Below are 24,673 nucleotides of genomic sequence, written 5' to 3'. Positions count from 1 at the left end.
GTGAAAGGTCATCTTTTCAAGTTGAAAGTCCCTTATTGAGCAAGTACAAAGTTGTATGCCTGAAATACTGATTTAGGAGACTAGGAAAATTATGACTTCAAAACCATCCTGGGCTATGTGGCAATACCATGTCTCTAAAACAAAGCCAAAAAGCTCACTTTTTAAGGTATTGTATTTTGTTATGCAAGTAAAGCATAGTTGGACTCTTTCTGTTGGTTCCAATTTTGTTGTTTCCCAGCATAGCCAACAGTGCTGCAGAGAACATTGTGGTGTCCAAGTAAGATAATATCTCTAATGTCACATCACAAGTAGGCTTCACTGAGCTGTAACTCGGCCCCAACTGAACATTCTAATGCACGTGTCCTGCACTGCTTCCTTGGGGAAGGAATTCTGTAACACTGTCGGGTTCTGGGTCCTGAGCATGCAATAGTGCTTTTCTCCAGCAGTCAGCATTTCCTTTTCAGAGGGAGATGCACTGTTACGAAGCCTCCATTCGCGGCCCCAGAGACTCTCAGACCACGTACGGGATTTGCGAGTGGAAGATGCCTTACTGCAGGAGGAGAGCAGCGTCTATGATGACATTGTCTTCGTGGATGTTGTGGATACTTACCGGAATGTTCCTGCAAAATTACTGGACTTCTATAGATGGTAGGTTGTGTGGATATTGGGTAGCAAAAATTTGCTCTGTTGTTATTTTGATGTAGAAACATCAAACCACTGAAATTTCAAAATTCAAAAGACTCATGCTCTGGGATGTGACCTGTTACATCACTGATCCTTTAAAAACAATTTCTTTTTAATTTTAAGGTTTTTAAAAAATGACTCGTGTGTATGTGTGTCTGCTTTGTGCGTGTGATTGCCTTTGCAGGCCAGAAGAAGGCATCAAATCTCTGGAATTGGGGTTACAAGCAGTTTGAGCTGCCCTACATGGGTACCAGGAACCAAATGGGTCCTACATGGGTCCTCTGGAAGAGCAGTACTTAGTCTTGATTCCTGAGCCAACTCTTTAGCACCTCCTGGCTCCTTTTAAAGACATCTTCTAATGTGCTGTTGCTTTCTTATTTGGATGAACAGATCCACAGTGTGAATGGCATTAAGTGGTCAAAAACAACAAACAAAAATTAATTCCCTTAGAGTCATTCCTACACACTTTGGGTGTCTCAGCCTAGCATTGGATGAAATCAGTGAGACTGGAAATGGTCCTTTTTAGTTTTGTTTCTACCTATCCACTCCAGTTGCCTAATTATATTCACACTAAGTTACTAATCTGAATTCTGCTCAACTAAATATCCACCTTTAAATATCTCTACTCTATCAACTTCCAAACTCCTTGCATTGGGATAGATGCAGTGGTGCATGAGTTTTGTCCCAGCTACACAGAGGCTGAGACAGAGGCTCTTTCGAGCCTACAAGTTTAAGGCTAGCTTTTCACAGCATGGTAGATTCTGAAAGCCAACAAATACTTGTCCAGTTTACAAACTTTTATAGCTGCTCAGTGAAATTAACTCTCCTAACTTTCTAGAACCTCCAGTGATTCTTAACTCTTGGTTGCACTCTACATTTGTGATAGTATGTTAGAATCTTTAACATGCATAGTTGGTAGTTACTTGGGGCTGTGCTGACTTGCTGAGGTGCACCTTGCTCTCATATGACTGAGGTACTAACTCCCTGGAGTTGTCTGTCTGTCTCACCCATGCCTAACCTGGGATTTCACAACTTTTCCTTATCCTTTGAAGCCTTATCAAGGGCTTATTTCTTGGAAAGGCCTACCAGATCTCTTTCTTCAAGTCCCTTCCCAGGTGGGAAGTTCACAAGGGCACTGTGGATATGTTTTTTTGGAGTCATGATCTATAGATGGTCCAGTTAGTTTGTGGAAGGTAACGTTTCCTAACTGGGGCTAATTATTGTTATTTTGGAGTCATCTGTGGATGGAAGGCAGACAAGTCTGGAATACCAGGACTGCATTTAGACAGCAATATTTAAGGAGCCTGTCACAGCTGGGCTGTGGTGGTGCACCTTTAATCCCAGCACTTGGGAGGCAAAGGCAGGCAAATCTCTTGAGTTTGAGACCAGCCTGGTCTATTTATCAAGTTCTAGGGCTATACAGAGAAACCCTGCTCAAAAAGGGGGAAAAGAAAAGAAAAGGAGCCTGTCACTTAGAGTTCAAGTATAGATAAGGTACCATGAGGAGTGCCATGAAGGAGAAGTCGGGACTTAGATGGGGTAGGGCACTAGGATTTCTAACAGAGATCCTTTTGTTTTCCATGTCCTGTCCCTTACATACCTCTCCCATTGTTTTCTGCTTCCCTCCTCACTTCCTCTGTAGTGCTGTTGCCAACCTCATCAAGGCTGTTTTCAGACCTGCCTCCTCCTAGCCCACATAACCCTCCACCTTCTGTTTTTCAGCATGCTTTGTGTGGAGGGAGGAAAACAGTGGGGATGGAAGGGAGGACAGTGTTCTTCTAATAGGAGAATATTAGTTGTACCTTCCACACTTTAAGTCGATGCTTAATTATTTGGCCTTATTTCCTGAGAATCACCAGTGACCTAAATGACTTTATAACAAAAGTTTATTTCTGGGCTGGAGAGATGGCTCAGCGGTTAAGAGCACTAGCTGTTCTTCCAGAGGCCCTGAGTTCAATTCCCAGCACCCACATGGTGGCTCACAATCATCCATAATGAGATCTGGTGCCCTCTTCTGGCCTGCATGCATACATGCAGACAGAACACTGTATACATAATAAATAAATAAACAAACAAACAAACAAACAAACAAACAAACAAATAAATAGATGAATGAATGAATGAATGAATGAATAAATAAATAAATAAATAAATCTTAAAAAAAAACCAAAAAAACAAAAGTTTATTTCTGATTGGCAAATACTATATGTCTATTATACTGTTGAAAATAAAAGGCTGAGTTTGGTGGTACACACTTTTAAGCCCATCAGTTCAGAGGCAGAGGCAGGTGGATTTTGTGAGTTTGAGGCCAGCTTGAACTACATATAAGTTCTAGCTGGTCCCTTGACAAGTCTGTACTTAAAAACAGATGTGCCGAGATTGACAGTGAGGTAGGGAACTGGTTTTGCCCTGTTTGAGGCCATGAAGTTTGGTGTCTAGAGAAATGAAGTAAGTCACCCTTCTGTTCTTCCAGAGGTTTTTTATAATAACTTAAATGCTGGAAATTGGTTCCAAAGAAAAATGTTTGCATGTTATAGGTCATGTTTTAACCCATAATATAGTTATTTTAAAAAAAAAAGTTTTGAGACAATCTCACTCAGTATCTCTTGGCTGGCCTAGAACTCACAGAGCTCCACCTTTCTCTGCTTCCCACCATACCTGGCCTGTTTCATAACACACCTTGTTCCATGGTGTTCTAGATGAGAGCTTCAGGTCTGATACCATGATCCTGGACTTTATAACTAAGCACACATGGGGCAAGGTACAGGTGACAGGTAGGTCTGGTAGCAGACATGGAAAATGACTGGGAAGCACTTGTTAGATTGGAAATTCTACTTCAGTCAGACGTTCTTCTCATTCTTCTCTGTTATACCATTTGGGCTGGTGGGGACCAACCACAGTTGATGGTCACAGTGATAGTGTTCTGTGTGCAGGATAAGACACTGAAGGTGCACAGCTGTATAGGCAGTGTGTATCCTTCCAGGGTTGTGCTTACTTGCATATCTCCTTTTCTGTCAACAGGACTGTGGAAACCACCAGCTTCAGTTTGCTGCTGAAGACAGATGATGACTGTTACATAGACTTAGAAGCTGTGTTTAATAGAATTGCTCAGAAGAGTCTAGATGGGCCTAATTTTTGGTGGGGAAAGTAAGTGAAACATGGACAGCTATTGACTTGCAGTGTACCTAAGTGTAATTAATTTAGAATGAAGTATGAAAGTTATTTTTCCACAAGAAAAATGTTATGAAATTTCTTATTAGTTAAACTGTTTTAGATTAGTTTGCTGTCATTATAATCAGAGGTAATTTTTTTTTTTTGGTAATTTTTTATTCTATTGAAAAATCTTAGGCTTATTAGCCAAGAGTCAAAGATGTGGTTTTAGAAGTGCGTGGCCCTCTGAAGCTGTGGTATGTTTTTTGTCAGAATCATGTATGACACCTCTCCATAGCCATTGTATTCAGGAATCACTGCAGGATTAGTGATTTGGTGGGTTTGGTTTCCTTTGAATATATACTGAAACACAGATGGGATGGGCTTCTATTAAGAAACTGAGAGCTTACCTAACTAATCTATATAAAGTATCATTCGGTAAATAATTCCTTTCCTTAGATGCAAGAATTTTTCCCTGCTCTACAAGGCAGTCCCTTTGTAGTGATCAAAGGAATCCAGTAGAAGGACATGGCCAGCCATCACCTTTGTAACATCTCAGTTTCAGGTTGAATTGGGCAGTGGACAGAACTGGAAAGTGGCAGGAGCTGGAATACCCCAGCCCAGCCTACCCTGCCTTTGCATGTGGGTCAGGGTATGTGATCTCCAAGGATATCGTTGACTGGCTGGCAGGCAACTCCGGAAGGTTAAAGACCTATCAGGTAACAAGATCACTCATCCAGTCCAATGTCCTGAGATGGCCCTGAAGCAGAGCCAGCTTACCATGATTGTGCTTTCTCTGTAGGAGTCATTCCCTAAAGGTCAGGGATGTATTCCTGCCACCTCTCAGACTCTAGCCATGATGTCTATTCCTGTATCTTACTTGAGCCTGTTAACACTGTTCTTAGTCTTCATTTGCAAAGTATATTCTCTGGAGGAATGTAAACACTTCTGTTTTAAGGAAGAAGCTAAAGAAACGCTTTCTTCCCCCTGACCTGGTTATAGTGTTGGGGAGCAAGTGTGCCCAGCTATTAGATCCACAGCACACTTCAGACTGAAGCACACAGTTTGCTGTGTGCTTCCTGTTTCCCATCTCTAGCTTGCTCTTGTACATCTGGATTGGCTTAATCTACATATGGCCTTGTCTTTACAAAAACCTAAAAAGTTTGCATTTGATCACGAGTAGGGTGAAGATGTCAGCATGGGCATTTGGATGGCAGCCATAGGCCCTAAAAGACACCAGGTAAGCAAGTATGGGGTTGCTGGCTTCAGGGCTCTTGGAGGTGTGCAGGTGAACTTACATACTGTACATCCAACCCTAGGCATAAGAAATGAAAGCCGTTTGGCATCCCAGCTGTGCTCTTAAGCTCCAACACTGTACCTTATTATTCCTCAGAACAGTTGTCTAAGTTTAAACCAAAAGGAAATGCTGTGAATGAAAGTTCCTTACAAAAAAGAATTAGGTCTTTAGATTTGATCAGAAATTCCTTATAGTTTTACAGTTTAGAATCTATTGACTTGAGTTTCTGGCCCATGACAGTGAGACCTCTCAACTTCTGACAGCAGACTTTTCCTAGTATTTTATTTGTAAGGAGCCAGGGCAGGGAAATGTGTATGTAAAGACCAAAATTGAAAGTGGGAAACTTGGGGGCAGGAGGAGCAGGCTTCTGCCTTATTTGTTGTATTGACTTCTGGATTCTTGCATCTTCTACTCTGGCTGTAGAAGGTACAGAGAACAGGTCATGCAATGCTTGCCATTCAGAGCCACAGATTCACACTTGCTCATTCGGTAACAGGAATACATACTCAGTCAGCTCAGCCTGAGTCCTGCTGCTGCATCATACTCTCAGAGAATCTGAATGTTGTGATCTGTAGTTTCCAAAGGCTGTTTGTGGAGTTTGTTGATGTGTTGAGATCCTTTATTGTAACCCTGGCTTGTAACAGTCATACAGAGGATAGTCACTTTGTCTTGCCCTCTGGGGCACTGTCACTTTTAAATACTTAATAATGCTGGCTTGGATCTTCTGGAGCTGAACAGCCTTTTGGATAGAAAGCTTTGTTTTCTTCCATGTTCCCAAGGCACGGGGCCCACTATGCTGTCACTGGTGAGCCCCTCATTCTAGGTGTTTTTAAGAAACAGGGATTACCAGGTACCCTCCAGACACATGCTAGTTCCAGCAGCCCCTATGCCCATCAGAATTATCATGGTTTAAAAAGATTTTCAGATTTTAGCCAGGATTTATGTTCTCATATATGTGTGTTTCTTTATGTATGTGTTGTTACTCTGCTGAGCAATGTGGTACTTGGGACTCAGGTCAGGAGTCTTGGACGTGCCTGTTCTCACAGCATAGTGCTCTCATAGCATTTGATACTTAAATGGGGTGATTTACAAAGAGTTGCAGGCATCCTATCAGAGAACTGCTGCCACTGCTTTATGACCACTCTCTAAAGGAGAATATGAAAGTGTTCATCTGTGCTCTCTGTACTTTTTATAGAATTGCATGTGCTGACTCTTCTAAGAATCTTAATGTATTTATTTTAACTGACAACATAGTAATTGTGCATATTTATGGGGTAGTGTGGCATTTGGTGACTATTAATCTTCACACTGTAGTTTCTGTGTTCATAGCCCCAGGACTATGAGGCTGTGGTGCTTTCCCAAAATCAGGAGCCATCCTCACACCCCAATTCATGTCCCACATGTAGTTTCCTGATTCTGTCTTCTATTTTGTTTCTTAACAGGACAGCCTGTGGCTGTGTGAGAAAACCTGTGAGACAGGAATGCTGTCTTCTCCTCAGTATTCACCACAAGAGCTGAGCAGACTATGGGAACTTAAGGAACTGTGTGGGGATCCTTGTCAGTGTGAAGCAAAAGTGTAGTGATCCTCAAAGACCAGGAACTGTAAGTCTAAGGAGACCTCGTGGCTGGTATTGAACTATAAGCAAGCAGTATGATATGACTAGTGTTTGCACAGATCTTAATGAATCAACTGATACTGTAGCATAAGTTTTTATTTGTAAATTGGAAGATTATTTAATACCAAATTATTTTATAAAAAATATTACTAACTCCTGATCACTGTTACTAATTAGTAATTCATCATTACCATTTTTTGTTAAACCTGGCCAAATTCAGAAAGTTGTAATAACTCCATTTGAATCTCAATCAGGATGATAAAATAGCTCTGTATAGCTTAATTAGGCCAGAAAGAACGTACAAAGATGCTGTGTGGCCCTGGGGCCACATATACCAAAGTCTGGGTTGCTGGAAATACCAGTTTGTGGATCTCTGACATGGGCAAACTGGCCTTGAAAAGGAAATACTGTAGCCTGAAGTTTGGAATCTTGCTTTTAAAGATGTTTATTTACATATGTACCATGTTTTCTTTTACCATTTAATGTAAATCCTGAATGTCTCAGCTTACTCTCACTAAACTGTTTTTGTGAGTATGAGAAAAAGTAAACACCTCAGGGTTCAGTGTCACAGGGAAGTAGGGAAGGCACTCTGCCTTGCCTGATGTTTACCTAAGCTTGAGGAGGTGGTAATCTATGGAAGATAGGTTCAGTATAATGTAGGGGAAAGTATGTTGTACAGAACACAAGATGAGTTTCCTCAGTTTAAGGGACATTTCTCAGAATGACCAACCAAATTACTGTAGTAAACTTTAATAGTTAAGTAGCCCACAGCAGATGTTAACTCCAATCAGATTTAGAGTATTGTTTTTACTTCATATTTACATCTTCACATATTGGAATGCAGTAAGCTAGGAAAACAGGAGTAGAAAAATCACTAGTAATCAACGCCTTTATTATTCTATTAATATACAACCAAATGGTCCTTTCCCAACAAAACATACATCCTTTGTGAGGGCAGAGTTTTTGTTTCTGGTGTATACAACATTCCAGTCGCTAAACTCTTAGGGCTGGACTGTTACCATCGCACTAGTAGACAATCTCCATTCTCCACAGAATAAAACTGTAATGACTGTAGGTCATTTTCTAGTTCAATTTCTCTGCCCGGCATCTAAAATTAGAACAGAATGGGGAGGAGCCAGTAAGACATCTATAATGCGTAGTATACACGCCGACCTCCAATGGCAGGTAGCTTGAAGAGTCAAAATGCTGCCTCCATTTAGAATCTGTTATGTATGGCTCATGGTACTATGGAGAACTAAGCTTAGCATAGCTTTGTGTTTTTGCTTAGCAACTTACCTTGGGACTTTCATAGGACAACAGAAGTTCTGACACAGGAACTTTGAGAAGACGTGACAGCAGTCCCTTTACCTTTTGAATTGTCATGGAATCTATCAAAGAAAAGGAAAATCCATTTCTCTCAAATGACGACTATGTGTACAAACAGCTCAGGTGAGGCAGCCATGATCTGTCGTTTCTTAGCATCAGTGTACCTAAGACACTAAGTGACAAAAGCTTGAGTCATTCCACCAGTTGATTCTTTTGGTAAACTGGGAAATGGAGCCAATGTTTGACCCAAGTGGTCTTGATAGTGAGGTGTCATACCATTTCAGTAGCATTTACTATTTCTTCCTCAATCTGAATAACCAGAAATAATCATTTCACTGAGGAGGAAAGATATAGGCCTTTGTGATAACTTCCTGATGGGTTACTGAAGATCCCATGAGTGGGGCCTTGAGGACACCTCTCAGCCTTATTTTCCCTCTAGAAGAGAGCATAGACTTAAGTGGTTGATGAGGTCTCTCCCAGCATGAGCATCCGGTCACCATCAGGATGTGCACACACATGACTACCAGGTATGGGAAAGTAACTCAGAAAAACAAATGCTCTGGTCTATTCAGAACACACTAGGAACTTCTTTCCAAAGACAGGTTGTGGTGCACAGTGGATATTTTGATTAAAGATATTAGTTTCTCTGAAGCTTTAGCTGAAAGTACAGCAATAGTTTGGTGTCCCACAAATATCACAATGTAGACAATTATTTTTCTATAAAAATCGTTTTTTTATGAAAGCTGTGTTTTTATGCAACTTGTGATAATAAATCTTCTCTATTTTAGAATAAAACTAGCCTTTTCCTGTTTGTGACCCAATTCGACAGCCGTACTACCCTGAATGTGCCTGATCAAACTTGATGCATCTAGAGAGGAGTAGGCTGTGTTCCGTTCCAGACTGAATAAGGATGGGAAGGGGAGAAAGCAGGTTGAGTTGTCAGTGTAGCTTTGCTTCCATAGTATGGACATAATGTGACTACTGCCCCATTCCCACCAGTCTTTCCTGCCATGAACAGCGCACCTGTTCTTACATTGCTTAGCTTGAGTATTTTTTTTGAGCAACAAGAAATAAGTTAATACACGCTGTTAATTTGTCATTATATATTACATATCAGTAATAGAAATTGAGTTGCTAAAAAAAAACAGGAGAAACTGGCCCTAAATGGATAGTTATTCAGGAAAATACTCTTCTGGGTGCAATTAGCCTTCCATGAGCTATGGTATCATGGACAAGCTTTTGTCTAATGAACGCGGATGTAAAATCAATGAATTTACAGCACTTAAGGTAGGCAAATAGGGAAATATATTTACTGGAGTCAGTCAGATGCATATGTTTCCATTTCTTCAAGTGCTCCTGGCTTTAAATCTAACCCACCAGCATTTAGCTATGACTCAAGTTAATCTTGAGAATTTATAGAATTGTGTCATGCTAAAAAAAATAGGCTGATTCTTCTGAGTGCAAGTCTGAGTTCAATTATATTTATCCAAAAGCATTTATTTTCTTAATATTAAATTAGTTCCAGTAGTACAAATGTTTTTTAGCGGATTTTGAAGAAATTTTCTTTCTCCCCAAGTTGTATAAAAGCACTGACTTCTCTCCTGATCGGGAAATCATCTCTAGACAAGAAAAGCCCGAGAGAATCTTAAACACATGGGCATAGGAAGTAATTCCTTTAAGGGGTTAAGCATTCCATTCAAGTCAAGTCCTCACACTTGTGGCTGGACACACTATCACATGGCACAGGTATGGTGGCAAATGCCTTTTACTCAAGCACTTGGGAGGCAGGTATGTGAGTTCAAGGCCAGCCAGAGTAACACAGTAAGACCCTGTCTCAGAAAGAAAGAAAGGAAGGAAGGAAGGAAGGAAGGAAGGAAGGAAGAAAGAAAGAAAGAAAGAAAGAAAGAAAGAAAGAAAGAGACCCCACCACACCATCACAGGCAGAGGTGCTCAAAATTTTTAATAAAACTGCTTTCCAGATAAGCTGATGGAATACTGGAGACCAGAACTTTAGTATGTTTTAGATTAAGCACTAATGAAAACATCTTAAGTTCTGAGGTCTACATAAACTAAAAGTTAAGACTCCACCTCGCTCTACCCTAAGCCAGTGCTTTGCAAGAACTTGGACAGCAGAGATGGGCATGCTCTTACCTGGCAACTGCTTTTCTAATACTTTCTGTTCAACTTGGTTTGAGCATTTTATCTTCAGTGCTTTAAGGAAAAAGGGAAAAAATTACTAACCACCATAGCAGGGATTGACAGCATGCATGCATGTAGAACTGGGACTGTGCCTCTGAGGTAGAGCACATATTTTGTATACACAAGGCCTCAGTTTGATTACTAGCACCAATAAGGAAAAACATGCAGGCCAAGAGATTGCCAGATAATGTAGCAGTTTGGCACAACTTGGCTCAGTCCTCATAAATGGGCCTTAATGATGTTAAAAATCTCTATTAATATTTCCATAAAGCTAGGTGTGATGATGCACACCTGTAATTCCAGGCTATAATCCCATCTTGAAAGGCTGTGGTAGGATTGTTACAAATTCAAGTCCAGCCTAGACAACACATGCCAGCTATGAGACCTTGTCTCAAAACAAAAAAAATCAAAAAAATATCATGGTCCCAGAACTGGGGAAGGTATAGCGGAGGCTGATGAGTACAAGGCAGCCTGGATTTATATAACAAGATCATGTCTCAAACAGCTGACCCAGAATTCTATCACCTTTTCTTTCCCACCATACTACTTCCTGATAGTTTAGCTAGGGTTCTGCATGTAGGACACAGCGCAGGATTCCACATTACAGCGTGGTTTACTACTCCAATCTCTCCTACACCTAGAAGGCTATTCAGAGAGTCAACAGCATGGGGGCTGTCAGAATGCCCAACACAAACTGATTGAGTTTGGGATCATTACTCGCTAAGACAATGGTTCTTAATTGGAGTGTGTGTGTTGTCTCTGAATGATCCTTTCACAGGGGTCACCTAAAACCATCACAAAACAGTTACTAACATTATGATTCATAACAGTAGCAAAATTACAGTTATGAAGTAGCAGTGAAAATAATTTTATGGTTGGGGGTCACCAGAACTGTATTAACGGGTTGCAGCATTAGGCAGGTTGAGAACCACTGCCCTAGGAGAAACACACTTCATCCCTATCAAACAAGCCATCACCACTTGCTTCATACCCAAGACCCCAGTACAAAGCATGGATATGAAAGGAATCTTACTTAGTAGCTGATTTTTGAGCATGAATGGCTGCTGTGTTTTGAGTTCCTCATCTTCAGGTGCACCGTATTCTGTTTGTTTAAGAAATAAAAAGGGATGAACAAGAAGCTAGGGACCACAGTAAGGAAACAATGTTAGTGTGAACAGAGCCTCTCCCAGGATCAACCCATCATCACTGAACAATTAGCCTAGGATTAGCCTCTTCCTGCAGAACTAACTGCTTGTTGGGTGGTTAGGAGAGGTAAACAATAATTACTCCCAAGGAAGATCATCTCTGTGGCTGTATGTTCCATGCTTGTTCTAACAGTAGCCTGACTAAGCTCCCCATGCTTTCAAAACTTTCCAACTTTTAACTTGGTTTCAGTTTTGAAAATGCTCTTTCCTTCAGGGTCCTAAGAGAAACTAGGTATGATCTGGACAGAGGTCATAGGACCCCATCAGGTTTTAGCCAGTCAAGTGTTTAGTCCTGCTGCAGACCAGTTCCTGTACCTGCAACACAGGCAGCAGCTTTCCTTATCTGTGGGGCCACATCTTAGGACCTCAGTGGAGATCTGAACTTAATAGCAAAGACCTTTTTCTAGGTCTTTAAGTACCACATACTCATGATCCTAAATTAGACACTGTAGGAGGCTAACAACCACACCAATGTGCTGTGATGGAAGTTCTGTGAACCTGCTCTTTCAGAACATCTTTCTGTACTTTCAAGCTCCAGTAAGTCCATTTCACAGCTTCTCTTTGGATTTTAAGAACCATGGCACTGGATTCATCTGTGTTTGGGGTATTTTCAAGTCACAACACTTGTCACAAGCACTGCAACACCTTGGTGGTCTATATGCTCAGTCACTGAATGACTCAGGGCAGGCAGCACATGCGGCATGGAATGCTAGGCAGAGACAGTCTTGTACACCACACCGCTTAGAAATGGTATGCAATTAAAACAATGAATTTTTGGGTTCTGGAATTCTCTATTTAATATTTAGGTTGAGGTGGACTAAAGGTAAGTGAAACTGCAGAAAAGGCTGAACTACTGTCCTTCCCTGCTGCCCTTGATCAAGTGGTACTGGTTTCTCTGTACACACTTGGCAATAAGAAGCTGAACTGTATGCACCTGCAGGCTGCTTAGACCCTTCCTTTCCCCACTCTCAAGTGACTCAGAATTTACCTAGAGCAGCCAGGAAATTGGGCCAGCTAATGGAGTAATTTGAAAGCAATTCCCACAGGCAGCTTGTCTTCCTGAGATAATGTTCCAGCTGAAGCATTTATGCAGTGAGCTGCTTACATTGGAAATATGTAAAAAGAAAAACGGCCTAAATGTGAACCATGGAATGATGACATGATGAGGTCAAAACAAAGTGAAAAGTACATTGGAACATAATGCCCAATCCTTTGCTTCAATGCCTGAGGCCCAGCTAAAGGAACCACTGTGAACACCAAGTGCCAAACAACACAGGACAAGATTTCAGGATGGGACTTGGGAAGAACAATACAGTTTATGTGCAAACTTGCCGTGCTGGGAGCATTAAAAAAACACCAGCACTTGAGATGACTTGGAGTACTCCCAACCTTTGCAAGGAGTTACCCACCACCAGAAAGTGTAGGTCTCTGGGGGAACACATGTTGACACTGCCAATTTACCGTCTGTTTTCAATTCGCTGATGTGGTGCCAGGAAAGTGCCCACATAAAAAGGAAATAGATAGCCCCCAAATCAGAAAGGACAAAACACTGAGCCTTCCTGAACTACTACATCAGGGCCCTGTTCCAGCTGGAGTCCCCACGGGCTACCTGGACGTACTGCAGCAGAGAAGCTCGTATCTAGGATGGGCCGAAAGAAACTCTGCATTTGGCCTGTTTTTGTCTGGATCCGGATGTCCACCAGCCTTTTTCCATTCATTTCCAAAGGTTTTTCGGTAATCAAGCTCAGCTCCACGCCTTTCCTCTGGAAGAATCTGTGTTGATGTGAAACAGAAATGTGTTATCTTCCAGTGAGCTGCTCATGGTTTTACCCAGTCCTCCCTCTGGGGCTCAAGCAGAGACAATAAAATTGCTGCCCTCTACACTGAATTAAATCCCCAACCATCCCTGCACCTTCCTTTTCCAACACAACTCACAAGTTTACTTAAGAATTCCAAACTGGATATGGTGGTTCCTACCAGTAATCTAGCACTTTAAAGAGAGCTAATGCAGAACTGCATGGAGTTCAAAGTCAGCTTGGGTGAGAGACTCTTAAGTCTCAAAAACAAAATACAAACTAAATTTTAATCTAAGAAAGACCAGCCATTACAGAACCCTGAAAACTTAATTTGTATTGCCAAGAACTTGCATTCTTCTACAGGACTAATATCCAGGGCCAGCAAGATGTCTTAGCAGTTGAATCACTTGCTGCCTTAAAGCCTAATGACCCTCATTCAATCCTTGAGATCCATATGGTAGGTGAGAACAAACTTCTGCCAAGTTGTCTTCTGATCTTCATATGCCCACTAGTATACATGACTGTCTCTCCCCACAAACAAGTAAATGTAATTTAATTCTTTAAATTCCAGTTTTTAAAATTTCTTTTTAAAAAGATGAACTTTGTATTTTTGCTGCATTTATGTATTGCACCAACATGTCTATAGTGTCTGAAGAGGCCAGAAGAGGGCACCAGATCCCCGGGAACTGGAGTTACAGATGCTGTGAATCACTGTGGGTCCTCTGTAAGAGCAACAAGTGCTCTTAACCACTGAGCCATCATCTCCAGCATTCTACCCCCCATTTTATAATTTCCATCATGATAATATCTGTACTAGGTACCTGGGTTCATCTCTCTTGGTATGGGCTAGAACAGCTTGCTTCCTTGAGGAAACTTCAGAGTATGCCTAGGCCTCAAAGCCTCACTCTTGGGAGGAACAAGGAGAGAAGAGACACGCTCTGGGCCTGTGTTCTTTCCAAGGACACAGGATAAAGTGCCTAACACTTCCCCACCGCTCCTTAAATGACCACTGTTGTTCAGGCAGCAAAATAACACTGATCTGGCACTGACCTAAGTATAACCCTCTTCCCTTTAAGGGCAAAGAATCCCAATAAACAAAACACACCTGGTCTTTACTTTATAATATTCAAATATAATTTACTTTTACAGTTTTTATTATTTGTTTTCTAGTCTTAAAAAAAATTAAAACCTAGTGCTATGACACACTTATAGTCCTAGGTACTCTGATGGCTGAAGTGGAAAGAATGCTGAGTCCAGAAGTTGAGGCCAGTAGAGGTAACAATTAGACTTCCTCCCCAGACAGAAACCAAAGGGCATGGTTAGGGTCCTGGTGCTCACCTGACACCTGTTCAGGGTCTTCAGCTGACCAATCTTGGCAATGATGATCTCCTCTGCTTTGTCTCTTTCAGTCAAGGGGTTTCTAGTACAGGACAGAGCCTGTAGGCTCTGTAATTTATCTAGCTCATTGATAAATGACCACTGAAGCAACAAAAGAAATAAAAACATCATGTATCAGGACACATTTCAGATTACTTGGCCTAGTACATAAATGTAAAATTGCCTAGCTCTCATCTGAGGTATAAGGTGCACTGGACACCAACACCCCACCCATGTGAACTTAGTGACATTTTACATCGGTGTAAATAAAAGAACTCTAACCCTAAAAAGTTTCACTATAAGAAAGCATTTTGCTTTTGATTTAACGTTTTCTAAGATCTGTTTTAAGTGTATGGACATTTTGCTTGCATGTCTGTCTGTGCACATGTGTGCAGTGAGCAAGAAGGCCAGAAGAGGGCATTGGATCTCCTGGAACTGGAGTTACAAACAGTTGTGAGTACCCATCTGGGCGCTGGGAATTGACCCTGAGTCCACTGTAAGAGCAGCTAGTGCTCTAAACCACCGAGAGCCATCTCTCCAGACCCTAGTTTAACTTTTTTGACAGAGAGAACCTTCAAACTTCGTGTGCAAGTGGAGACAAGCAGTAGTGTGCCCTGAGGCACACTGAGGCAGCTCTTACTTCTGATATTTGGTTGTCATTGACTACGAGGTACTGCAAGGACGGGAACATGGATGTTTTGCACCCTAGAACAATAAAAATGAAACTGCACAGTAGCAGTGAAAAGAAACAACTAACATAGGAGGGAGGGACATTACTAATCTTATTTACCAATTCCAGCATCCGGGAAATGTATAGAAGAAAGTCCAGTGTCAGAAATGAGTAGGTGTTCTAATCTGAAATTAAAATGTTAGATTTGATTACACAGGACACTAATGTGTTCTGGGCATCTACTAAACTAGACTAGCAAGTCTTTCCCTCCACCTTGGGTTTCCATCCTGTTGTAAAACACAAGGTCTAGAAGGAAGGTTGGCACTATGACTTGTGTTTCCACACAGGCCTCTAAGATTACAGAGTGCCTCCTGTTCTGTCAGGTGCTAAGTGGGTCTCAAAAGAAGTACATGTCTCATTTCCCCGAGATTAACAAATAGAGATGTAGGTATCACCACCAGGACCAAGTCTGCAGCTACAGATTATCTGGTTCCTAGTCCACATGGCACATGGGGGACAAGTACATTCTCCAGATGAGTTCAAGTTGAAATTTCCCAAGGAACTTGCCCAGTTTAGGAACTACATTTTGTATCTATTCAAAAGGTGTATTTAACATATGACAATTCATTCAGTAAAAATGGTATGTATTGATGGGTAGTGGCCAGCTTGGGCTACAAAGTGAGTTCCAGGACAGAGAAACCCTGTCTTGAAAAAAACAAAACAAAAAAGATAGCTCTTTAATAGGCAAAATTTAAGAGATTACCTGGGCAGATATGCTATGAGGCACAGCTGGCTTTCATCAATTGCTGGGTTAGAGGAAAGGTCTAGAAGCCTCATCTTCTGCAGGACGTTCACTGGCCTGTATGGAAAGTACAAAGTCAGAAGCTTAAACTAAGTGCATCAGGTGTTACAGAGGGTTAGGGAGAAAGGCAGATGGATTTGGCCCAAAAAAGGCAAAGGGGTGCTGTGTTGATATGCTGGCAGAGTCAGGGTGCCTATCCTGCCTTTGATAATGGGAGAAAAATGCCTGCACTTGCCTCCACAAATGAAACCATTTTATACAATAACACTCTTTATAGTCTGATCCAACTCAAAATTTTCTCATCCTTGACTTTCTTGTACATACTTATTTAATGATATTGTCTAAAAAGGGAGATGATCGGCCAGAGAGATGTCTCAGTTGGTAAAGGCACTTGCCACTAAGCCTGATGACCTGAGTTCCACTCCCCAAACCCACATGGTGGAAGGAGAGAACTGATTCTCAAATTGTTCTCTGGCCCCCACATGCACGCACATACCCAACCACACAGTCTAAATACATACATACATAAAACGAAAACAATTCATTTTAAAAGAGGGAGATGAGGGCCTGGAAGTAAGACTCAGTGTTTAAGAGAATTTGCTGTTCTTGCAAGTTCTGTTCTCAGCACCTATGTCAAGCAGCTTTCAACTGCCTGTTAACTCCAGCTCCAGGAAATTTGATACCCTTTTCTGACTTCCTCAGTTACCTGCATATATTCATACACATTAATTTTTTAAAAAAGAAATTTTTTTAAAGGGAGATGAAGCAGCAATATATTTATTTAGGACATGAGTCCACATACACTATACTACAATAACCTTAAGCAGATATTACCTATTAAAGATCCTTCATTTGCTAGACTCAGCCACCCACACCTGTTTTCCCAGCACATGGGAAATGGAGGCAGCTGAGAAGCTGAAGGTCATACTGAGCACATAACTAGTTTGAGGCCAACCTGAGCTATATGAGACTTTGTCTCAAAACAAACAGGACTAATAAGATGGCTCAGTGAATAACAGTGCTTGCTGCGCAGCCTGGCAACTTGAATTCAATCCCTGGAGCCCACAGTGGAAAGACAGAGCCCCGAAGGTTGTCCCCCCCAACACCCCTGAATTCACACATAAAACACCACATACATACAATAAATTAAGAAAAAAGGAAATTTATCATTTACTTACTTTAAAATTTTTGCAATACTAAAGAATGAACTCAGGAGCTAGTGGGATGGTTCAGTAGTTCAGAGCATTGGCTGCTCTTCCAGAGAATTGAGATTCAGTATCCAGCACCCACATGGCAACTTAAACCCTTTCCAGTCCTAGAGGACCATATACCCTTTGGTCTCCTTGAGCACTGTACATATGTGGTACATAGACATACATTCAGGCAAACACTCATACACATAAAGATTAATATCTCAAATTCTTTAAGAATGAACCCAGGGCCTTGCACATGCTAGGCCAGCGCTCTACAGCTAAGCTACGTCCCTCTGCCCTTGGTTTTTTGAGACAGGGTCTTGATAAGTTGCCCAGGATGGCCCTGTCTCAAAAAACCAAGGGAGGGGAAAAAGAAAAAGAAAAAAGCCTGTATTTCACTGAGAATCAAGGAATCTAATACATGTATACAAAACCAATAAATTCTTCTTCTTCTTCTTCTTCTTCTTCTTCTTCTTCTTCTTCTTATTTTTTTTTTTTTTTGGTTTTTCGAGACAGGGTTTCTCTGTGTAGTTTTGTGCCTTTCCTGGAACTCACTTGGTAGTCCAGGCTGGCCTTGAACTCACAGAGATCCACCTGGCTCTGCCTCCCGAGTGCTGGGATTAAAGGCGTGCGCCACCACCGCCCGGCGAAAACCAATAAATTCTAATATTTAGTTTGGTTGTCTCTGAGAATCCAAGATATTTATACAAAGCTAATAAAGTTCAGATATTTAATTCAGATGTCTTTGATGAGTTTCCTTTGGTTTGGATAACATTTCAGTTGATAATCTAATCTGTAATACAATAAGTAAGGAGTAAGTACAACTACAATTCATGCTTGCAAACCCTCCTAAAAGTTAATGCTGGACCTGAGACTGTATTCAGAATAACTGAATAGCCATAGAATTACCGAAGCAAAGCCCATTACCTTTCTGAAATGGAAATACTGTTAGACTTGAGGTAAAGTTCCTCCAGGACTGGCCATGAAGGGGCACAGCGCAGCACCTAGAAAAGAAACTAAACTCAGTGTCTGGCAGCCTCTGCTGGCCATGCTCAGCCACATCACTGTGGGAACTTCATGCCTTGTGGACAGGGCATGCAAGCTGTACTCAGGCACCAAGTGGTGGTGCAAGAGGATGAAGGACCACACTGAAAGGCTATAGGAAGACATGCTTCTGGTAGCTGAGTCAGGACCCAGCTCAGGAAGTGCTCACAAGGAGCTGGAAATGCTGATGGGCACCCCAACTCGCTAGTGGCCGAAGCCTAGGACAGGATGTGGTACTCACCTTCTTAGTTCTGATACCACTTGGGCATGTGGATATGCTGAGCACATAAATGTTGCCTCATCAGTTCTTAAGTTTTTTTCCCTTGAGCCTCACTGTCAACCCCCATTCAATTGCTAAGTGCTTTTCTGTCTCAGGCTTGGTGTGCACCAGAAGAGGGAAGGAGAGCCTCCAAAATCAGGGGCCCAGGAAAAGACAGAAACAGATTTACCAAATGCCACTGTGCCAAGGATACCTGTGGCTGCTCATGAGCCAGCCATACCAGGACAGTGGATTATGGGGACAAGCCTGCACACAGGGAGAGAGTGAGACTCTCCACTTCATGCTCTGTCCTAAGAACATCTGCAGGAAACCTGGGGGAGCCAGCATTATGGCATTTAAAACTACATAGTTGGTGCACGCCACTGTGAACATCCATGTTCAAGACTCCAGAGCAATACAAATGAGCTAAGAGACAGGGACAGGCTGAGAAAGAACATGGATTACCAGATCTAAAATCCTATTTCACTAAAGGATTACTCTTCTCTGTAATGAAGTGTAGATAGAACATTCTACTATTTGGATAATAGGGTTACTGAAATGAAACCAGTTAGTCTTTAATTCCCTTTTAAAGCAAAAGTTGTAATCATTTATTACTGTGTAATAAAGCAAATATGATTACCTCAGTCCACGTTATTCCCATTTTGTTTAGGACTAAAATCTTCAGATTAGAAAATGTTCCAGTTGGAGTTGGTGAGTCAGAAGGAAACTGCAGTTTATTTTCACTGAGAAGAAAAAGGAGATAGGAAGTATTTACATCCTATATGGCAGACCCAACACAATGACATCAACAGTCTGAGATTTAACCTGAAGGTTTGAGAGGGGTTCTCACAGAGGTAGGTGAAGCTTCAGGTTTCCTCACACATGTGAAGTTGACTTGGGCTCCCATATTTCCAGAAGAGGAGACACTAAGAGTTTAATTATACCCATTTGCTCTATTTGAGGTGCCTTCAAGCTTGACTGCTCTAGCCTAGTAAAGCTTACCTGCATATGTAAACACTTAAGAATGCAAGGGGAGAAGGGCTGGGGTGTGTTCAGTGGTAGAGGCTTAGTTAGGAAGCACAAAAACCTGGGCTTGGTTCCCAGCCCCATCAAAGGAAGGAGGAATGGACCAGCCTACTTGAGCCCTTGGAGAGTGAGGTTGTGAGATTAAACTAATCAAATATTTGGGAAGGCCTCAGAAAATATGACATTAGTAAACAAAGTAAAGAAGTTAAAAATACTTACTAAAACTATATTAAGCAATGTTCCAATGAACTACTTATTCCTAAAGAGTTAAACACTGATTCCAAATAAGCAAGCATGTTCAGCACTAACCCTTCTCCTCCTCTGCTTAGATCACACATACCATAGTCTCTCTTTCACAGTCAGACTTATAAGCTCTGAATATCACCCCCTCCTACCTGATCAGGACACAGATACACTCCTTATTCATGCACTTCAAGGGACCATGTGAAGACTGCCTTGAAGTGAACCTTCACCTAAGTCCACTCAGCCAAAGCGTCCCATAAAGTACCTACCAGCTGTCAGAGAAGGCAGTGTGGAGTCCATACCTGAGATCGAGAACCTCCAGGTTGTTGAGCTGCTCTGCAATAAGAACCACTTCAGCCCAAGATGACAACAAGTTCTTGGACAAATTTACAACTCGAATATCTAAAGGCATATTTTAAGAAAAAGTAATTTCAAAAGATCCCCCAAAGACATAGAATTAGTAGCATTCTAATTCTGAAATGAGCATTTTGTTGTTGTTGTTGTTTTTGTTTTTTGAGACAGGGTTTCTCTGTGCAGCCCTGGCAGTCCTGGAACTCACTCTGTAGACCAGGCTGGCTTTGAACTCATGAGATTCCCCCTGCCTCTGTCTCCCGAGTGTTGGGATTAAAGGCATGCACCACCACCGCCTGACTGGAATTTTAAACTTCTCACTGTCTAGTCTGAAATTGTTTTCATGAACACAAATGTTTTTATCTTTTAAATTATCTGTTAGACTGGATATAGCTCAGTGGTAGAATGCTTCTCCATATGCCCAAAGCCCCGAGTTCCATCCCTAGCATTACAAAACTAAAATGAACACTATTACCTTGGTTCATTTAAAACCTAAAATACTCATTTTCAGTGTCAAAGCATGAGACATGCATCTGTAAACAATGGAGAAGCAAGTGTCATAATCAAAATTTTGCAGAACAAAAAAAGAAGACAGTGACAGATAGCAACTGATGTAATGAGCACCATGAGGTGACTAACAAGCCTTGCCTTCAGCACTGCCACAAGCGTGTATGCCTGTGCACACACCCACCCTTCTCTCTAGAACATCAGTCCCAAACCCACGGATCTAAACAGCACCATCCTAGCGGAGAATACAAGGGTGGCAGCAACACAGGCAAGAAAGAGACTGAGAATCACCTGAGTACTCAAAGTCTGCAACGTGGCTTCTTATCTGCGGTTCAGGACCACAAACTTCAAACAAACTCTGGGACCATCACATATGTGTGATGACTTAAGCAACTGTTCTCAAGGGGGTCACAGTGTACCATAGTGCCAGACCAGCTAATGAAAGGCTTAACATTCCCACCTGATAGATGTGGGTATTACTATGGTTACTCTACAAATAGCTATCAAGGGCCAAGAAGACAGGCTTAGCAGGGAGAGAGTCCATAAGTTAACACCTCCTGCAAGTCTGAGACTGCCTGTGTTCAGAGTGGCAGGTGGGGCAGGTGGAGCAGGTAGGAAAGTATGTGGCCATACAGACACAAGTGAAAGCAAAGCCAATGAGCAACTTGAGCAGAAAACTGAGGGAACCTGAAGAATCTTGTGGCAACATGGACAAAGCAGTGACCACAGTGAGGTGCTGAGGTCAGAGTGGGAACAGCCACCTCCAACACACTTGGAAAGATGGATAGGTATTCTCAAAATGAGGCACCTAGGCCAGTGTTTCTCAACCTTGCCAATGCTGCTACTTCAATACAGTTCCTCATGCTGTGGTGACCCTCAACCATAAAACTATTTTTGCTGCTACTTCATAACTGTAATTTTGCTACTGTTATGAATCATAATGTAAATATTTTTGAAGACAGAGGTTTGCCACAACCCATAAGTTGAGAACCACTGCCCTAGGCCTTGGAGGACAGGCCACATCATGAAGGACCTCCAAAGCCTGCTAGTCTGCCAGAAATGGGAACTACTAGAGAGCCTGGAGCACAGTAACAGGATCTGACTTGGGTCTCTGGAAAGTGACTCTGCTGTAAAGCTGAGCTGAGAACTGTAAGGAGACAAAAGAGACAAGTGGTCCTCTGTCTTAGGGTTACTACTGCTGTGATAAAACACCATGACCAAAAGTAACTTGGGGAGGGAAGGGTTTATATGTCTTATATATCCTAAACCACAGTCCACTGAAGGAAGCCAAAGCAGGAACTGGGTAGGAATCTGAAGGCAGGAGCTGATGCAGAGGCCATGAAGGAGTACTGCTTACTGGCTTGCTCATGGCTTGCTCAGCCTGCTTTCTTACAGAACCCAGAACCACCAGCCCATAATGGGCTGGGCCCTCGCCCATCAATCACTAAGAAAATGCCCTACAGGCCTTCCTACAGACCAATCTTATGGAGGCATTTTCCCAATTGAGGCTCCATCCTCTCAGATGACTCTAGTTTGCATCAAGTTGACATAAAACTGGCCAGCACAGCCTCACGTGTTTGGATCCTACCTCAGCATAAGAGCAGGAGGAAATACAGAATAAGTACTTCAAGCTGACAGCAAAGCCAGCAGTATTTGTCAGACATAGGAAGTGAGGAAAAGAGAGACAGAGCTGGCCAGGCACATGGTACTGCTGTTTACTGGACATAGAAATTACGGTATAAGTGGGCTGGAGGGGTCTCACTGTGGGACATGTTGTTTGAGATCACCATTAGACAGAAACAAGTGTTAAATGAGCCACTGGGAAGAACAGCAGAAAAAGAAAAGAGCAGTGTGGGAAGACAGAAGCATGCTGGGGTCCAACTGTGTCCCAATACAGTCTCTGAGAGAAGCTGAAGACACACACTCTTTGCTGAGAGAAGGGACCTTCCAAAAGAAACAGAAAGCATTCACCCAGGGAAGAAGAGACCCATGGCTGAGAACAGCAACTGCAGCTGCTTCTTTATTTATTTTTGAGACAGGCTCTCATGTAGTCCAGGCTGGCCTTAACTCACTATGAAGCTGAGAATTACCTTCAGCTGAGAATTCTTCCTGATCCTCCTGTCTTTGTAGCACTAGGATAACAGGCATGCACTGCCACACCCAGCTGCTGAGTCACCTTTGCACAGAAGAAAATCCAAGGCACAGTGTAGGCAACTGTCACCTGTACAGAGCAGCACAAGACAATCAACCTGTCTGCCTCCATCCAAAGTCCAATTTGATATATCCTACGATACAAGTAGGAACATTAAACATAGATGAAACATGGATACAGTTGTGGTAGCTCAGATGAGTGATCTCAGTACCAGGAAGGCTGAGGCAGAGGTACTGAAGCAATTTCAATGCCAGCCTGAGCTACAGTGTGAGATACTATCTCACAAACATACACCAAAACCCCCCACAAACATGGAGAGCCTGTTTTATTACTCCAGGGCTCTGGCTGTAAATAAATCAATCTCAGGAGGAAACAGGTGGGGAACTCCACAAAGAACACAGGGCTGGGAGGAAAGGCAGGCAGACACAGTCTGCAAACCCAAACCTGTCAACTGGCCACATGTGCCGAGATCCAGTCAGCTCTCTCAGCCTTACTGGATGGCTTTCTTCACACTTGAAAGACAACTGATGAAACCCTGGACATCCCACCTTCACTGAGGAATCACTAGAGACCAATACAACAGAGGAAATGCTAACCAAGTCTGTCCCCTTGCTAGGGGGCCACCTATAAACTTCCACTCTCAGAACCAAGCATGGTGACTCATACTGTAATCCTAGCAGTTGGGGGAAGCTGAGATAGGAGAATTATCATGAGTTCAAGGCCACCCTCAGATACATAGTGAGTTCAAGACTAGCATTAACTACAGAGTAAGACCCTATCTCAAAAAAATAAAAAAGCCTCCCCAGCACCAGAAAGCTATATTAAAGTGTAATAAAAATGTTCACATTTGGCCATACTTGCAGGCAAAATGGTCTGGGAATGTACTTAACTGAGCTGCATGCCCCATCAAGGGCATGCAACCAATGGTATCACGTACAAGCACCAAATCCAAAATCAGGTTTCAGGATGAGCTGGCAACAAAAAGGATACTGGGGCAGGCTTCAGCAATTCTTCCTTGTTCACCAGCATGACTCACAGCACACTTCCACAGGGATATGTTTTGCAGTGCTCTCAGCTGACTGCATGAAAAACAGTTCATAGGTACACATAAGTCATATGCTATCCACTGGCCCTTTAAAACGTTACACAAAATACCATAAATATACAAATGCTAGTACCCACCACATAAATTAAGAAGAAAGCATTACAAAAAAGGAGAATGAAACGAAGCGTCAGAGACATTAGAGGCAGCTGTAGTCATTGCCCCTCTCCAAAACACCCTGCTCTCCCCCATTCCCCAGCAAACTCTCCAGCCACAGCTGCTATGGACTTAATCCTGACTTGTAAAACTCTGTGTCTCCACTCCCTCTTTTATGTACCCCATGAAATGATGTAAGTGACATTCTGCTATACAGATTCTCCTGTGACTTCTTCCCTCTGAAGGATATTGTGAAGCAGTGAGATGCAGCTCCATTGACACTTAGAGCTCTGGAACACTTGCCTTCATATCTGTTAGTGTGTACTAGACCCCAATGAAGTTACTAATTCTTCTGCTGATAGTTGGTAGTTCCCCGAAATGCTGAAGTGACACTATGAGCGCCTCCTGCCCTCTGAGACAGGCTCTCTAGGAACGTATCTGAGGCACTGTGCATGAGAGCTTTCAGTTGTGTTTCTACATATGCAGGACTTGTGTCTTCTGCCTGTCAGAAAAGCCAATGTCCTGCAACTCAGAATCCAGAGCTGGGCTACCAGGCTTCAAGGCCCAATTCCACTGCC

General features: G+C 42.3%; 2 protein-coding genes across 8 annotated transcripts in view; one reads left to right on the top strand and one right to left on the bottom strand.

The window, feature by feature from the left end:
* Positions 1-8,868, top strand: part of B3galnt2 (beta-1,3-N-acetylgalactosaminyltransferase 2) — a 38,725-nt gene extending 29,857 nt beyond the window's left edge. For 2 of the 3 annotated variants that reach the window (XM_059263399.1, XM_059263396.1), the window contains 5 exons: positions 465-648; positions 3,706-3,831; positions 4,394-4,553; positions 5,018-5,074; positions 6,574-8,868. In XM_059263399.1, coding sequence (XP_059119382.1) covers positions 465-648; positions 3,706-3,831; positions 4,394-4,553; positions 5,018-5,074; positions 6,574-6,711 — 665 coding nt within the window. In that variant the 3' untranslated portion in view covers positions 6,712-8,868. The remainder of the gene's footprint in view (positions 1-464; positions 649-3,705; positions 3,832-4,393; positions 4,554-5,017; positions 5,075-6,573) is intronic. The other variant, XM_059263397.1, reaches the window with a different exon arrangement.
* The window catches only part of Tbce (tubulin folding cofactor E), a 42,158-nt gene continuing 25,103 nt past the window's right edge, over positions 7,619-24,673 (bottom strand). For 2 of the 5 annotated variants that reach the window (XM_059263393.1, XM_059263394.1), the window contains exons 5-17: positions 23,888-23,976; positions 20,190-20,289; positions 19,259-19,361; positions 18,243-18,319; positions 16,084-16,179; positions 15,441-15,505; positions 15,291-15,355; positions 14,612-14,752; positions 13,097-13,250; positions 11,306-11,374; positions 10,225-10,284; positions 8,044-8,135; positions 7,619-7,855 (exon numbers count right to left, since the gene is read on the bottom strand). In XM_059263393.1, coding sequence (XP_059119376.1) covers positions 7,763-7,855; positions 8,044-8,135; positions 10,225-10,284; positions 11,306-11,374; positions 13,097-13,250; positions 14,612-14,752; positions 15,291-15,355; positions 15,441-15,505; positions 16,084-16,179; positions 18,243-18,319; positions 19,259-19,361; positions 20,190-20,289; positions 23,888-23,976 — 1,204 coding nt within the window. In that variant the 3' untranslated portion in view covers positions 7,619-7,762. Of the gene's footprint in view, positions 7,856-8,043; positions 8,136-10,224; positions 10,285-11,305; positions 11,375-13,083; positions 13,251-14,611; positions 14,753-15,290; positions 15,356-15,440; positions 15,506-16,083; positions 16,180-18,242; positions 18,320-19,258; positions 19,362-20,189; positions 20,290-23,887; positions 23,977-24,673 lie in introns of those variants that run through there. The other 3 variants (XM_059263395.1, XR_009379359.1, XR_009379360.1) reach the window with 3 other exon arrangements.

The sequence above is a fragment of the Peromyscus eremicus genome, chromosome 5, assembly GCF_949786415.1.
Source record: "Peromyscus eremicus chromosome 5, PerEre_H2_v1, whole genome shotgun sequence".
In the NCBI taxonomy this organism is placed as follows: domain Eukaryota; kingdom Metazoa; phylum Chordata; class Mammalia; order Rodentia; family Cricetidae; genus Peromyscus; species Peromyscus eremicus.
This window is presented reverse-complemented; position numbering and strand designations above follow the sequence as displayed.